Source organism: Balaenoptera acutorostrata, chromosome 7, assembly GCF_949987535.1.
Source record: "Balaenoptera acutorostrata chromosome 7, mBalAcu1.1, whole genome shotgun sequence".
Lineage (NCBI taxonomy): Eukaryota > Metazoa > Chordata > Mammalia > Artiodactyla > Balaenopteridae > Balaenoptera > Balaenoptera acutorostrata.
Window position 1 is genome coordinate 34,346,127 of NC_080070.1, and position 14,480 is coordinate 34,360,606.

Genomic DNA, 14,480 nt, shown 5'->3' on the forward strand with positions numbered 1-14,480 from the left:
ATTCCATATATATGTGTTAACATACGGTATTTGTTTTTCTCTTTCTGACTTATTTCACTCTGTATGACAGACTCTAGGACCATCCATCTCACTACAAATAACTCAATTTTGTTTCTTTTTATGGCTGAGTAATATTCCATTGTATATATGTGCCACATCTTCTTTATCCATTCATCTCTACAAACTTTCAATTAAAAGATAAATAAGGTCTGAGGATCTAATATATAACATGGTAACTATAGTTGATAGCACTGCATTGTAAAACTGAAATTTGCTAAGACAGTAGAAAAAAGAAAAAAAAGAAAGAGTAAGAATGAGAAAAAAAAAGAAAGTTGAGAGTAGGGTAGGGTGGCAGTGGTATTCTTGATCCATCTTGTACCAGCTTACAGAGCCAACTGTGAACATTTCTTCTTAACTCTTATTCAGTGACTTTACCTTCTTTGCTTGAAATTGGCTTGGGGGGGCGGTATTTACACCACCTAAACCGGTAAACATTACAAATCAGGGGCTTCTACTCCCCCTGACCCCAGAGTTAAACATTTGCCAGAACACCACTGAGTGTGAGGAGCACCAGGAAATAGCCAGGGCCAAGGTAAGAAACCCTTTGAATATCATACTAGAGAGTGTGGATTTTACTCAAACCATTGGGGAACCCTCAAATTATTTTAAGGGATGCAGTTACATACACGGGTTGGCTTTCAAGGAATATTACTCCAGCAGCAGTCTGGAAACAAATAGATTGCTTGGGGACGAGGATGGAGTCAGGGAGATCTAGCTTTATCTTACTGGTATCGTTTTCAACACACTAATAAAACAAAAAACCTGTAAGGGATGATAATATACAATTTTCTGTTTTCTGCTTTGTGTATATGCAGAAGGCGAGAAGAAGCAAAGATTTTTAAAGTTCATATTTACTATGAATGAGATCAGGTTTTCTTCTGGAGAAGTCATAGAAGAAGCAGGCTTAATTAGGTTGTGTTAATGAAGAACGTTGAGATAGGCAAAATGATTTCTTTGGAAATATTATTTCTGGATTAAATAGGTGTTGTTAGGTGCACCCAAAGACCAGCAGCTGGTTATGGTACTTAAGAAGGTCTTAAATAAGGCTAGTGCACAGACTGAGAATGTCCACATGGGTTAATGAATGAGAGAGGTTGTGAAAACTATTACTTAATCCCAATTGAGAGTTTCCTGAGCCACTGGGGAACTGAGTTGAGGTTGATAGACAAGAATAAGGTTAGAAGGAAACAGAGCATTAAACAAACAAAACAAACAATAGTTCAGTTTGACTTGTGATTTACCTGGAATTTAGAAAGCCTTGCTAGTAGCAAAAAATGTAAAATGAAGCTATGTCAACATTTTTATTAAAATAATTGTCCAGCCATTCACTGGAACAGAGACTTTATTATATACTGGCAGAGAAAATAGAAAATTTGACTGTTTCTTAACTAGTTCTTGAATACCCAGCATACAGAGTATTAAATAAGGCATTGGGAGCTATAACAGCTGGTTCTGAGGGCCCAGAGACTGCAGGGAAAGCTTTAATAGCTAAAGCTCACACAAATACTAAAATAATACTTACTTATGAAAATTTACGTGTTTATTTTTCAAATCTTTAATAATCCTTCTTTTTTCATGAGTTCATCTTCATTCAATTGGATTGTTATCTTATCACCAGGGTCATAAGATACTCAATATCATATAGTTTACACCATGGTTACCCTAGATCTTATAATAATTTGGATTTTTTTTTAAAAATAAAGAACTTCTTTTTGTTAGGTGTGGTAAAGTCCTGGTGTATATTTTTCTAGGATCTATAACTGTGCACAAAAGGTGAACTTCAAATTTTCAACACTGAGGTGAATATGTTTTCCTGTGCAGAATCCACTAAAAACAAATGGAGATAGGAGAGGAGGCATGGGAGCAATTATTGCACCATCATATCACATACCCAGGATCATAAAAAGCACTGTTTGCCTAAAAGTCTGAAATTGCTGCTTATGTTTTCATAAGCATTTGATTCTAAAAAAGTATCTAGATAGAAAATACCATAATCGTCAAAATTTGCTCTATCATTTTTTAAAGCAGGCACATATTTTAGTCCTCTTTGTACATGTCAAAACCCTGTACTTTGACCTTTCAATGTTTTTCGCTTTTTTTTTTTTTGAGACGCTGCTTGGTCAAGCACAGTGGTCTTCTATTTTTTTTAAAATTTAATTTAATTTTTTTATACAGCAGGTTCTTATTAGTTATCTATTTTATACATGTTAGTGTATATATGTCAATCCCAATCTCCCAATTCATCCCCCACCCCTGCTGCTTTCCCTGTTAATTACAAGTAATACCTACTATTGTTAAACCACCACTTACATATTACTCATCATTTTGCAAACACTGACTAGTATCTCTACTACTGAGACAGTAATAGAACTGATCTTGTGCTTTGTCTGCCCAATTCTACTTGGAATCAATAGTTTTCCTATGACTCTTCTGAAATGAGAGTGAGTTTAGTTGAGAGTATGAAACACTAACCATTTTTTTCCACATCAGCTCTAGATAAACCCAATGTAACTGGTGTTTTTCAAATTAGAAATACTTCTCAATTACTCTTACTAATATATTGACTGATTCTTGTTTACCATCATGTTGAAGCTACAAATAAGTTTATATTTAGTGAATCATCAGGAATATTATATTTTATTATAAATTCCTCTTCTTTATTAATTTAATTCAGCTCCTTAAGTACCAGGATCACCTAACTTGACCTCATATTCGCCTCTGTTATTGCACTGTAGAACATTTCCAGAGTCTTGGACCTTCTCATATTAGTGACTATGAAGAAAAATAATTTCCCCTTCCTATTATCTCTTCTGAGGTTTTGTATAACCCCTACTCACGCTGTACTCTTATAAACAATCTCTTATATTCAAGATTCTGGTCACTTTACTGGAAAATAAACAGTCCTCTGCCTGTAATTACAGCCTTCAGGAAGGGGCAAGCCAGTGACCTCTCTGACTTTAGGCACAGGAATAAGCCCTGAAGATTAAATGCCTCCTATTCCCTCATCTTTTCCCTTGGCAAACTCTACTTCATTCTGGGCCAAACAAATGTGAACAAAGTGAACAGAGAAAAAGGTGAGAATTTCTTTCTACTCTTCATACGTATTTTTTGCACCTGCATTTCAAATCTTTGTGGCTTGTGGAGATGACAAAAACAATGCTTTCTGTGATCCAGTCACAAAAATATATTTGCAGATTTTATCAAGGACTTTTATCCAAACACTGCAGCAAATCAGACGGTCTCTGTTTACCGTGTAAATATATATACATATTTTTTGGAAGACAAACTTTGTTGTCAAAATCAACACTAATGTCTATGATCCGCAAAGCACATGCTTAGGTACAAAAAAGCATGACGAAGTGCCTAAGACCGTAAACCTATTTAGATATTTGCAGGATTAAATATATATAGATAAACATGAGTGTAACAAAAGAGAGAGGCAAAATATGTCAGCAGCTAGAGATGCATTAAAATAGCATAAAGGTGGTACTAACCAGAGCGCATGCCCCTGTATATTCAGTAGGTGCTCATGACATCCTCGTGAGTCCTGGGAGCACTTGTCCCTCACTTGGCCCTCTAGGCCACATGATTCTCATGAGAAGGAAATGGTCTAAAATGGATGTAGTTGTGTAGAGGACAGTCCACAGATGTTGAAAGACAATGAGACTCAGCATCACATTCCTTTGAATTCTATCAACTTTCATAACTTTGACAGTTTCAAAAGACCTTATTTTGTGTGTTTTCATAATTATATGACTCTTTTTTTTTTGGCCATAGGACTTACTGGTAACAGGACAATCCCTTCCATCCCTAAGAAACACAGGTTTTTCTGATGAGTAGGGTCCCAAGTGTTGGCCACAGAAGACTGAAGAGGGGGAGAAGAAAGAAACAACTTTGATTGATATAAGAAATTTCTGCTTTCAAAGAAGGTGATTAAAGTGATAGGCTATGAGAGGCAGTGAAAGTAAGAGCTACCTAAATTATGTCCTTAGCTTCTAGAAATTCACACATTATCTTCTTCACGCTAAGAATTACTTAACGAAAAGTGACTATTTAGAAATCAAAGAAAAGACAAAGTTCGGAAACATTGACAACTTTTTTAAAAAAGAGAAAGTGTTTAAAAAAGTTAAATTCTCCAGCACAGTTTTACTTCTTGTGATACATTTTTCTAAGTTTAAAGTAATATGCACTCATGGTCAGAACCCACCTTAAAAAGCTGCTTAAATGCCACAGCAAATAGTTAAGACCTCGAGCTTATGATATAGATAAAAATTAGTTCGTTAAATACTGGCTATGTACTTGACCATGTAGTGAAGACAAAATTGCTTTTTTTTTTTTTTTTAGAGCTCCTGATTTATTTATTTATTTATTTATTTATTTATTTTTTTGGCTGTGTTGGGTCTTCGTTTCTACACGAGGGCTTTCTCTGGTTGTGGCAAGCGGGGGCCACTCTTCATCGCGGTGCGCGGGCCTTTCACTGTCGCGGCCTCTCTTGTTGCGGGGCACAGGCTCCAGACGCGCAGGCTCAGCAGTTGTGGCTCACGGGCCTAGTTGCTCCGCGGCATGTGGGATCCTCCCAGACCAGGGCTCGAACCCGTGTCCCCTGCATTGGCAGGCAGATTCTCAACCACTGCGCCACCAGGGAAGCCCCCAAAATTGCTTTTTTGAGCTTTATGTAAGTTAACTTTTAGCTTCATGAAAAAGTTAACTTTCACCTCCTCAGGGTGGCCTTTTGTGACTATACTACAAAATTTAGATCTTCCTCCTCATTTGCATTCACAGATGTTTATTTCCCTCACATTATATTTCATGAATTATTATGATGTATTTGTTTGCTGGTATGACTGATTGTCATCTCCTCCCCAGTAGGTTTGTTTCATAAAGACAAGAACCAGGCCTATCTTACTCACCATTTTAATACCAGTAGGTTAGACATTCAGTAAATTTCTGTTGAATTTCTTGTTGAATCTTAGTTGTATGAATAAATCCTTTCCTCTGTCTCTTGCTGAAAATGATGATTACAAGTTTTTGGCCATTTTATGCACTAAATAAAATGGTTAGGATTCTAGCACTTGGCTTAAACTAATAAGATGAAAGAACAAGCATGTAATGTAATTAGCTTAAATTAAATGGAAACTATTGCACGTTTTATTGTCAAGATAATTTTTAGAGATATTCGTTTTTGCTATTGACTGCTACTGCATTAGTGCTTGTAATCTGCTTAGTGCATTAGCACTAAATACTATTGATTCACTCAGAGCTAACAGACCAATTTAATCTTTGCATTTTTCCCATTTCCTGAGTAGCACTTCACCTATAGTTTAGTTAGTAGACTGGTTGCTAGATGCAAGTGTTAATCAGATTTTAAATTTAAAATGTCATCAGAAAATTTAGTATCCTACAGATTTACATTTTCTGGTACATGGATTCAAATTCTAGCAAATCATGAATAAGCCATATATTTTTAGATGACAACTCAGCAAGTTTAATTTTCATAAAATCAGCTCTAGAAAAGAATGATTTACAAATCAAAACTGGCCTTAATTCATGCCTTTTACCTAGAGCACCATTTGAAATATCACCATTTTAATGTCCTTCAGTTGATGAACATTTTGGTGATTTACCCAAATTAAACAACTGAAGTCAGACTTTAGCCTGAGTTCAGAATTGTTATTTATTGTTTTATAATTATATACTGTTCATAAAACACCTCCCCCTATTAGTGAATATCATGAATAGTTAAAAGAAGCCTTTGCCCTATATTAGCATGCATTTATAAGATATTTCTCTGTCCTCTTGTTGAAAAACTAGAGAATATTTTTGAAGTATAGAAGGTAGACACACTTCATCTGCCCCACCTTAGCCTAGGTCTAGGGTGAAGTACAGGAAACCTCTTTTCCAAGGATTTTAGTCAGCAAGTCATTCATATGCAAATGAACCTGCCTGGACCATTTTAGTTAGAAAAAATATATAATTATCAGACTGGAATGTAACCAGGATCCTAGAATCACTTACCACATTCACTATTATATTAAAAAAAAATCAAAAGAGTTTTAATGACTTCAAGAGTAGCTGAGCCATCGGTTTTATTTCCCTGATAAATGAGCCCTTTACAGTCCTCCCTAGACGCTGGATATGTGACTTACAGCACATATCTGGGCACTGAGTCATCCTGGACGCTGGGTGCCCAGTGATTCAGTATCTGTGCCAATCTATGAATAAGCAACGGCAGAAATTCCTGGTGGGTTTTCTATCCAAATTCTGACAGCTCCTCATTTTTCTTATTAGAGTGAGGAGATAATAATGCAGGGTGGGATGCCATCAATGAGATAGAAGTCTGAAGTAAGGGTGTAACACCCAAAATTTGATACATTATTTGGAATAAAAAATCCATTATTACTCAAGGAGCTTAATATTCTTATCAAAATGCAAGATCCCATATGCTTTCAGAAGTCTCTAATCATGTAGTAGTATGGCAATGAAAGTATGTATCAGAGCTGGGGCTTCAAAGTTTTATTAACACTTCAGCTTTTCAAAGACCAACTTTAAGATTTATTTTTTTGACCGAACTCCTTATTGTTTGCTCCGTTAACTTTATCAAATGAGTCTCCATGTAGAAATCAACTACTTAAATAAAACACAGATCACACCGCCTGCTTCAAAGGATATTAAGAAAAATGAATTAATTTACAATGCATGTGGCATAGTTAACTCTTAAATACCCATGCATAGGTGGGAAATACTATATCACATCATATATTGATATAATATAATCCACACGTTAAACTTATTCACATTTTTGGTGATAGTTTCAGCATTAACTGTGTTTCTTTGCTTAGTTTATTAAAACGTCATGTCTTTGCTTTTTCATTCTTTCCTGGGAATAAACTATAAAATGGTTTAAAGAAGGGTTAGCAGGAGGACGAGAAAAAAGCAAATGGCTTTAATGGCTCACTCTGTAACATGTTTTCTAATACCCCCAGGGTGTGCCCTGTGATTTCAGAAAGTGTTATAAATTCTGGAAAGAAAATAATTTAAAATTCCTCTTAATAAAATAATGCAATATGGCACTTTTCATGGGATGGATAGCATGGAGAATTCAAGTAAATAAGTTAGGGAGCAGCGACTCCCTGAGCCTGGGAGACAATAAAGAAGAGTTTACAGAAGGAAAGGAATCAAGTGTAAAATTAATGAATTTCTACTTAGATTTTTTTTAAGTACATTGAATCCTTAGACCGCAAGGATTTTCTTTCTTGAAAGATTTTGCTTTGGTAGCTATTACATTTGGCATATGGCCAAGATATTTGGTGTTTAGAATGAAGAATCCTCAACATTTTTCATATAGGATAACATTCTCTCATTTCGAAGCACAGGAACTAAAAAACCCTGAAATCTGACTTCACATTTTTCATCCCTAATACAAAATACGTTCTCCTGAGAGTGCTAGACTGTTTAAATAAGACATGCCAAACCAGTATAATTACATGGATGTTATTTGTAACATTGACTCCACATTCCCAGTTCAAATGGTGTGGTGGGGGAGATTATAGATATATGGCCTATAAAGAGTTATAAATCTTTGTTTATTTTATTAAATATTATGAGACATGCCCTGAGGATGACAGATCAATAATGGTCCTTGTGGTTTTCTGATGGAAGGCTGCAATTATTTTCTTCCATTACAACTTGAATGTAACCCAATTTTACTCATCTATCATCTTTATAATAGTAATAAAGAAACATCACTGTATGTTTATTTTTATGCCTATTCCTATTATCCCTTGTTTGCATCTTGTTTTGATTTTGTTTTCATTCAAAATTGTTCTAATCATGTTGCTTTCTTCCTTTGATGGCTCTGAGTGGTGACCCTTTAACTTTGGCACTCTTTAAAACGGAGATGGAAAATTACTACTTTAAGTTTCCTTTATTTTGGGAAGCAGTTGGCTACTCTTTGAATTCGACTATAAATGATGTTTAAAAACAAGGAAGCTTAGTACAAACAACCTGTGAGGTTAACTTTTTCTAAAACTGCATTATCTGCAAATTCTTGAATGCATAAGATAAATTACATTAGCATAGTATCTTATAGTGCCATAGGTAGTTAGAATTGAAAGTCAGGTAAAGGAGCGCCTTACACCTTTTAGCTTGACTATATAGCACAATTCTGATTCAGCTGTCTTTCTCTTCACCATCCAAACCACCACCACTCCCATATCTCCCTTTTTTTTTTTCTTTTGGAACTATTAAGTCTTAAGGAGGACTTAACACAAATTAAGCATTCTGGAGGTGGGTCACTCATAACAGTTAGTGGGGGAAGTAAAAGACCCTCATGAGCAATAGAACCAGAATGTGTCTCTTCCAGAAAACCATCCAATAATTTGAATTTGACTTTCTTTAACAAATAACAATACAATAATAGCTGTTATTTATTATGTGCCAAGGACAAAAGTTAGAGTCTTTTAAACATTATTGTACTTGTCCACACCATAGTCCTGCATGGAGGAAAACGGGTTCAGTGAGTTTAAATAATGCCCTCATGGTCAGGCAGATAGAAAATCATGGGATACAAGTCTGAACCCAGATCTCTTTAATTTCAGTCTTGTTCCATTAGGCTATGCTGCCTCCCAAAGAGATAAATTTATGGTCATCTTATTGTGCCAGGTACTTTATATTTATTATCCCACATTTTTACAAAAAGGCTGAGAAGTAGGTATTGTTATCTGCATGTTACGAATGAGATTGAGGCTCTAAGAATTAAGTAACGTGGCAGAAGTTACACAGCTGGTACGCAGGAGACCATGAGTTCCAACCTGGTGAGTCTGGCACCAAATCACATGCTTTTCCCCTTCAACTGATCAATCACTTGTCATTAAGATGACCAAGATATTGGTAAAAATATTTGCTACCAGTCTATTTCTATTCTTTCAAATGCTTATATGTAGAAAAAAACTTTGGTAATGGGATTGCAAGAAAAAATATAATGTCGTAACTGTATTTCCTGGGTGGGTGAGAGATATTTCAAGGACCCTTTTATATTTCAACTTTGATTAAAAATCTTTCCAAAATGTATAACTCCACTTCTCTTAGTAAATATACTATAATTTAGGGAACAGGATCTTTGTTGATTGGAGGACAAAAAATTCCCTTATTCAATATTCATTCTTACTTGGAAGAAACTGGGCTAATGTGTACTGATGCTAGTTTTTTCCTGGAAAAATTGTCATATTACTAAATCCCTTATATGATACTGTTGGAGATCCAGTTAATGTGCTTAAAATAAATTTTTAATAGTTCATCCCCAAGTAGAAGGTGAGGTTTTCTTATGCCCAAATTTGGGGATTTACAAAGTCTCCAGATTATGTGGCATTTTTTCAGTTACTTTATTTTGAATGTGCTGTTTAGGGAACACACATTAGCCTAAAACAACTTCAATCAATATTAATTTAGGATGCTTATAGAGGTCAAATGATGAATGGGTAAAAAAAAGGCGGTAAAGATATTTAAGACTAAAGATTTAATTACTTGTGGGTGTAGAATCTCATAATCCTAAATGTTGGAAATCACCGTGAACAAACCCTTTAGGAATCACTTTCAAAAGCAACATAGAAAATGGTTACACTGCAAAGATCAAGAAGAACAACTAATATCAACACTGTATTACATGAATGGATATCTGTGGCTTGGGATAAGTTTCCAGAAACAGCATCATATGTGGAATTAATGAGTTCTGAAGCACAAATAACTAAGAGGTGAAGATGATTTGCTTTGGAAACTATCAGATGACTCAAAAGATGGTTTTAGTGATGTCATCAATATGAGAAGATGTACATGAAGAGTTTGCACAGATACTTTCATAAAACGTGAGAGTGGAAAAAGCAACATAATATGTGATCTAAAATAAGCAAGTCAGGTCTGATACACCTGCTGGACCCATAGAATCTAAAAGACCCTTTCTTGGTCCTCTGTCTGATCCTGTGATAGAGACACGTTTTGCGTAGGGTGGAAGCTCAAGGTGGGCCAGAAAACCCCTGCTGCTGCAAATGTGCTCTCGAAGTTCTCCGAAGGTTACTGCTGCAGTTTCTTAACTTCGTCCACAGAGCACACAATGGTCCCTCCATAAAGATCTGACTGATTAGACATGTTAATAACAAAACTACAATATATGTATCTATTCACTAAACATTATGCCAAAATAAAAACTTAGTTCCAAGAAATTGTCAGAAGTGTCACCTGATATCTTTGCCAAGACAAAATGGAGTTGTATTGCTTAGAGTATTTCCAAACTTTTTTGATCTTGTAAATCATTTTGCTTTTGTGTGAGTAACAGCTCTAGGTGTCATTTTAAGATGAAGCTGGGAAATGACTGTATGCTGACTATTGGAACAATCTGAGGTCTTTCTGTGGCGGGTATATGAAAACTGATAACGTGGGTAGTTTCATTCTTGGAAGAATTCTGACCTTTAGTAACCAGAGAAGATAAACAGGCAAATAAATAGAGGAGATTGGAAGGTATCTGTCTCTGTGGAATTTGGCTAGTGTAAAAGTTGTCTTCCCTTGTAAGAAGACTATGTTGGCCAGTTCCATCTTGTTTCCCACAAGAATTTTTGCGATGGGAGTGATAACGGTTTCAGGTGTGGTTGGTGCATTTTGGGCATTTTTCCTGGGTGATAAAACTGCCCTGAATTTCACTGGGTAATCCTGCCTTTTTGTTCCCTTTGGAACACTAAAAAAGTCAAAGAGGTAGGATAAAGTTCAGCTGTGTTTTGAGAATTTCTAGAATTGATAAATACTTTTACATCTGGGGGCTGAAATGTACAAAATAAAACAATGAGATAAGATATCAGTATACCCTTGTAAGGTAAAGTCTCTTTAATTTTTAACCGAACAAGATTTAAATAGCAAAGTCGTGTGCTTTAGAGGCTCTGAAGGAATTCCCAATAGACTCTTTTTTAAACTTGTTTCTGAAGCAATTCATTGGATGCAGGAAAAATGTTTTCTCTGAAATGCTATTAATATTACACTTTTATGTCCTAATTCCCAGGTTTCTGAAAGTCTTTTTGTTTCCTTTCATTCTTTGTCTTTTCTAGTGAGGAAAAGGGACAGCCTCATGAGCAATCCCATTTCTTCTTACAGATTTTGCAACATATATTAAATGTATTCAGGGAGAAATAAGTCTTAGTTGGGATATATATGTATGTATATTATGTATATTCATAGACTTTTGAGAGAGAAGGAAGTTATGTCTTTAGTTCACTAAAAGATGGATTCATTTTCTCAGAAGCATTTTTCTAACTTTATAAATAAATTACTTAAGAGTTTCCAACTGGAGAAGTACTCTAGACATTTCAGCAAAAGTGAAACAAACGTTTCTGAATTATTATGCCCTTGTTATCCATCTGCAAATTATATACTTTCTTTTATCAAGGACATGTTTAATGTTCTTCCTGCTTGCAATTACAACCTTTACCACTTAGACTGAAAACTGCTAGAGTAAGTGAGATGCACATTTTCAAAGTTAAATCGTCTTTAGAAAAGCTACAGAATTTGTTCATACAGTTATGATCACTAGTGGTCATTATGTTAGGAGGCATAACCAGGTCTGTATGTTCAAATCTGGGTCCCCACCAAGAAAGCCCAAGGCCCCAGTGGACTCCCAGTTTGATGCTCTTCCTCTAGCACCAAATGATCTGATGACTAGCAGGATAAATCCTCTGGGTATAGCTGGTAGCCTTTACTATATCTAAATCAAAGCAATAAAGAATTTCCCTAACAATTCCTGGGAAAATATCATTTCATGTAAGTACAAACAATCATCAATCAAGAATATTTATATCTATAAATATCAAATGCCAACCAGGTAAAAAGCAACAAATTAGAACTTGGTAGACACATGCCCATTCAAACACAAAGTTTATGTATTGAAGTCAAGACCCAAAGTATGGATTTGAGAGCAAAAATTTCCTCTGTAGTTTTCTAATTTATTCAGAGAGGTATATTAGTGCATTTAAAATGTTTAATTTATCAACATTTTAGAAGAGATTTTTTTTGTTTGTTTTTAGTGAAGTTTCTTTAAGTAATGCCAAGAATAGAGACTGTTCATTCATACATCAGTGAGCGAATGGGATCTCATTAAAAAAAAAAAAAAAGCCTTCAAAACCTACAAATTAAGCATCTTATTCTAAATGTTGTAAAGACTGCATGGCATCTCAATAACTGTGTTTTACAGGAATTGCTGTTGTGTTAAACTTTATGTACATCCGACCAGAACTACTAAAGCTGATATGAGAAACAAGGTTAATAACCTGAAAAACACTGGCAAACCTGTAAACCCAAATTGTAAAAATATTTTATATTTTCTTTTAGTTATCACATTAACTTTTTCTCAAGCTATGATTCTACCTTTAAATGGAGATTCAATTTCTAAATTTTCTTGGAGAGAATTTGCAAATATTTGGATAAAGGCCATTTACCAAGAACCAAAAAGCCCTTTATATTTTCTTCTAGACTGACACCTATTCTGACTTGTACCTCATAATTTGTAAGTAGGGAACCTGTATGACTTACCCTATTGAAGCAGTGTTCGTGGTTGGGGCCATAAAAATGCTGGAGACATCTCACATTGTTTTTGTTGACAATCTTGTTGAAGAATTCATTGACATATTTGACAGGGAACGCACAGACAGCAGAGCGATTCATTGGTTCGACAGAATCTGGCTTGCTTTGTGCAAACACCCCGTAGAGAATGTCATCATTCAGGTTGGCACCTATTTGCTTAGCGAGCTGGGTCCCAGGCTTACTGACATACGCAGCTTGGAGAATATTAAACACTTCCTCCCTTGTGGATCTCTTTCTTCTCTTTTCTGTGAGAATACACTCCAGAGGCATTTCCATGTACGAATGCAAACCAGAGTCTACTGAACAGAACCTGATTATTCTTGTGTGAAAAGTCTGAGCATCTAGAGTTTCCCGTTGGACCGTCAAAAAGTAAATAAAATGGTTGCTTTCAAAGGCGTGGACATACTTAATGGGGTAGGAATCTCGGAACTCAGGTAGAACATCAATATAGGATTGGTCTGTCAAAAACTTAAAACCATCTTGCGTTTCCTTTAGCCTTCTCACAGATATCGAATGCAATGAATGATCTGGAAGGTAAGAAGAATTTATGGTATTGCCCACGAAGAAGTTGATGAATCGATCCTTCTCAGACAGCAGGACTTTGGTTCCCAGGGCACTCACCACACAGTCAGGACATTGGCTGGGCTCTTCGTCTGCCTGTGGAGAGTACATGCAATGAACCTCCGACTGTATGTTAGCAGTACTGTCAGGTGGAAGGACGTGTCGCTGGCAGGTCCCTCTGTGGACACTGCCGCAGCTAATGAGTTGGTCATCATAGTACGTGTCAACAAGCAGAGCCATGTTGATGTTATCTTTCCAAACGCCACCTGATAAATTGGCTTTGTGGCTGCAGTTCTGACATGGGAAACAATCTGGGTGTTCCAGCACAGGCCCAGTCTTGTACTCAGCAACCTTCTGAAGGTCTTTGTCATTTAAAACGTAAAGGTAGTTAATGGCACCGAGGTAAATGTGATGCTTGTGCGAAACGACATTCTGAATGGGTGTTTCTGCTGTGAAGTTAGGAAGCTGATACTGCATGTTCAAATTCATCTTGGACTTTACTAGTGCCTCTTTACACTCCCCATTGCTCTTCTGCACCAAGGTAAACAGAAGCACAAGGATGCCAGGTGCAAGCACAGCAGGGGCCTTCATGGTGAGAAGTTTATCTGCCAAAACATGTTCAAGGCAAGAGCAGTTTAGTTGTCATTAGAAACAAAGAAGAAGAAACTGAAAGAACTATACCAGTTAAACTATTAGAAACAAATCTTCCTAACTGGAATTTTTACATTGAGTGAAAACAAAAAACTCTAGCTGGTTTCACATAAAGATGCATTGTGCAGTTGGACATGACTCTACATAGTTTAATTTTAGAACTCAAGCCATGAACAAGTAATTTTAGAGAACCATTATGAGATGCAAACAATGTTCTGTATTAAGAACGATACAGCAACTAGGTTAGACTCATTCAGCAGCGAAGTCAGAAAAATAGAAAACTTCTTTCTTAACCTCTTGCTGGTTGTTTAATGTGGTTTAATATCTGTGGCTAATGACTAGGTTGATATTTAAACTTTCTCAGTTAGTCAAGTAAAGGAATTGTGGTTCAGATTCATTTATTCTACAAGTCACAGCAGGCATTGTTTCCTTGGGAGCATGTAGAATTACTAGGCTAAATTTAGCTTCCTTTTGGAAGAAAACAATCATAAATTCTAGAAGCAATATGATCACATGCTGTTTATAGGATTTTCTGTGCAGAGGAAAGGTATGGTTATAATTTGGCTATAATTGACCTATTGTTTTGGATAGAC

At 35.9% G+C, this 14,480-nt stretch overlaps 1 protein-coding gene across 2 annotated transcripts in view; it reads right to left on the reverse strand.

The window, feature by feature from the left end:
• MET (MET proto-oncogene, receptor tyrosine kinase) overlaps positions 1–14,480 on the reverse strand; it is a 120,148-nt gene that overhangs the window by 73,655 nt on the left and 32,013 nt on the right. For both annotated transcript variants that reach the window (XM_007195120.2, XM_007195118.3), the window contains exon 2: positions 12,625–13,841. In XM_007195120.2, the coding sequence (XP_007195182.1) occupies positions 12,625–13,827 (1,203 nt within the window). In that variant the 5' untranslated portion in view covers positions 13,828–13,841. The remainder of the gene's footprint in view (positions 1–12,624; positions 13,842–14,480) is intronic.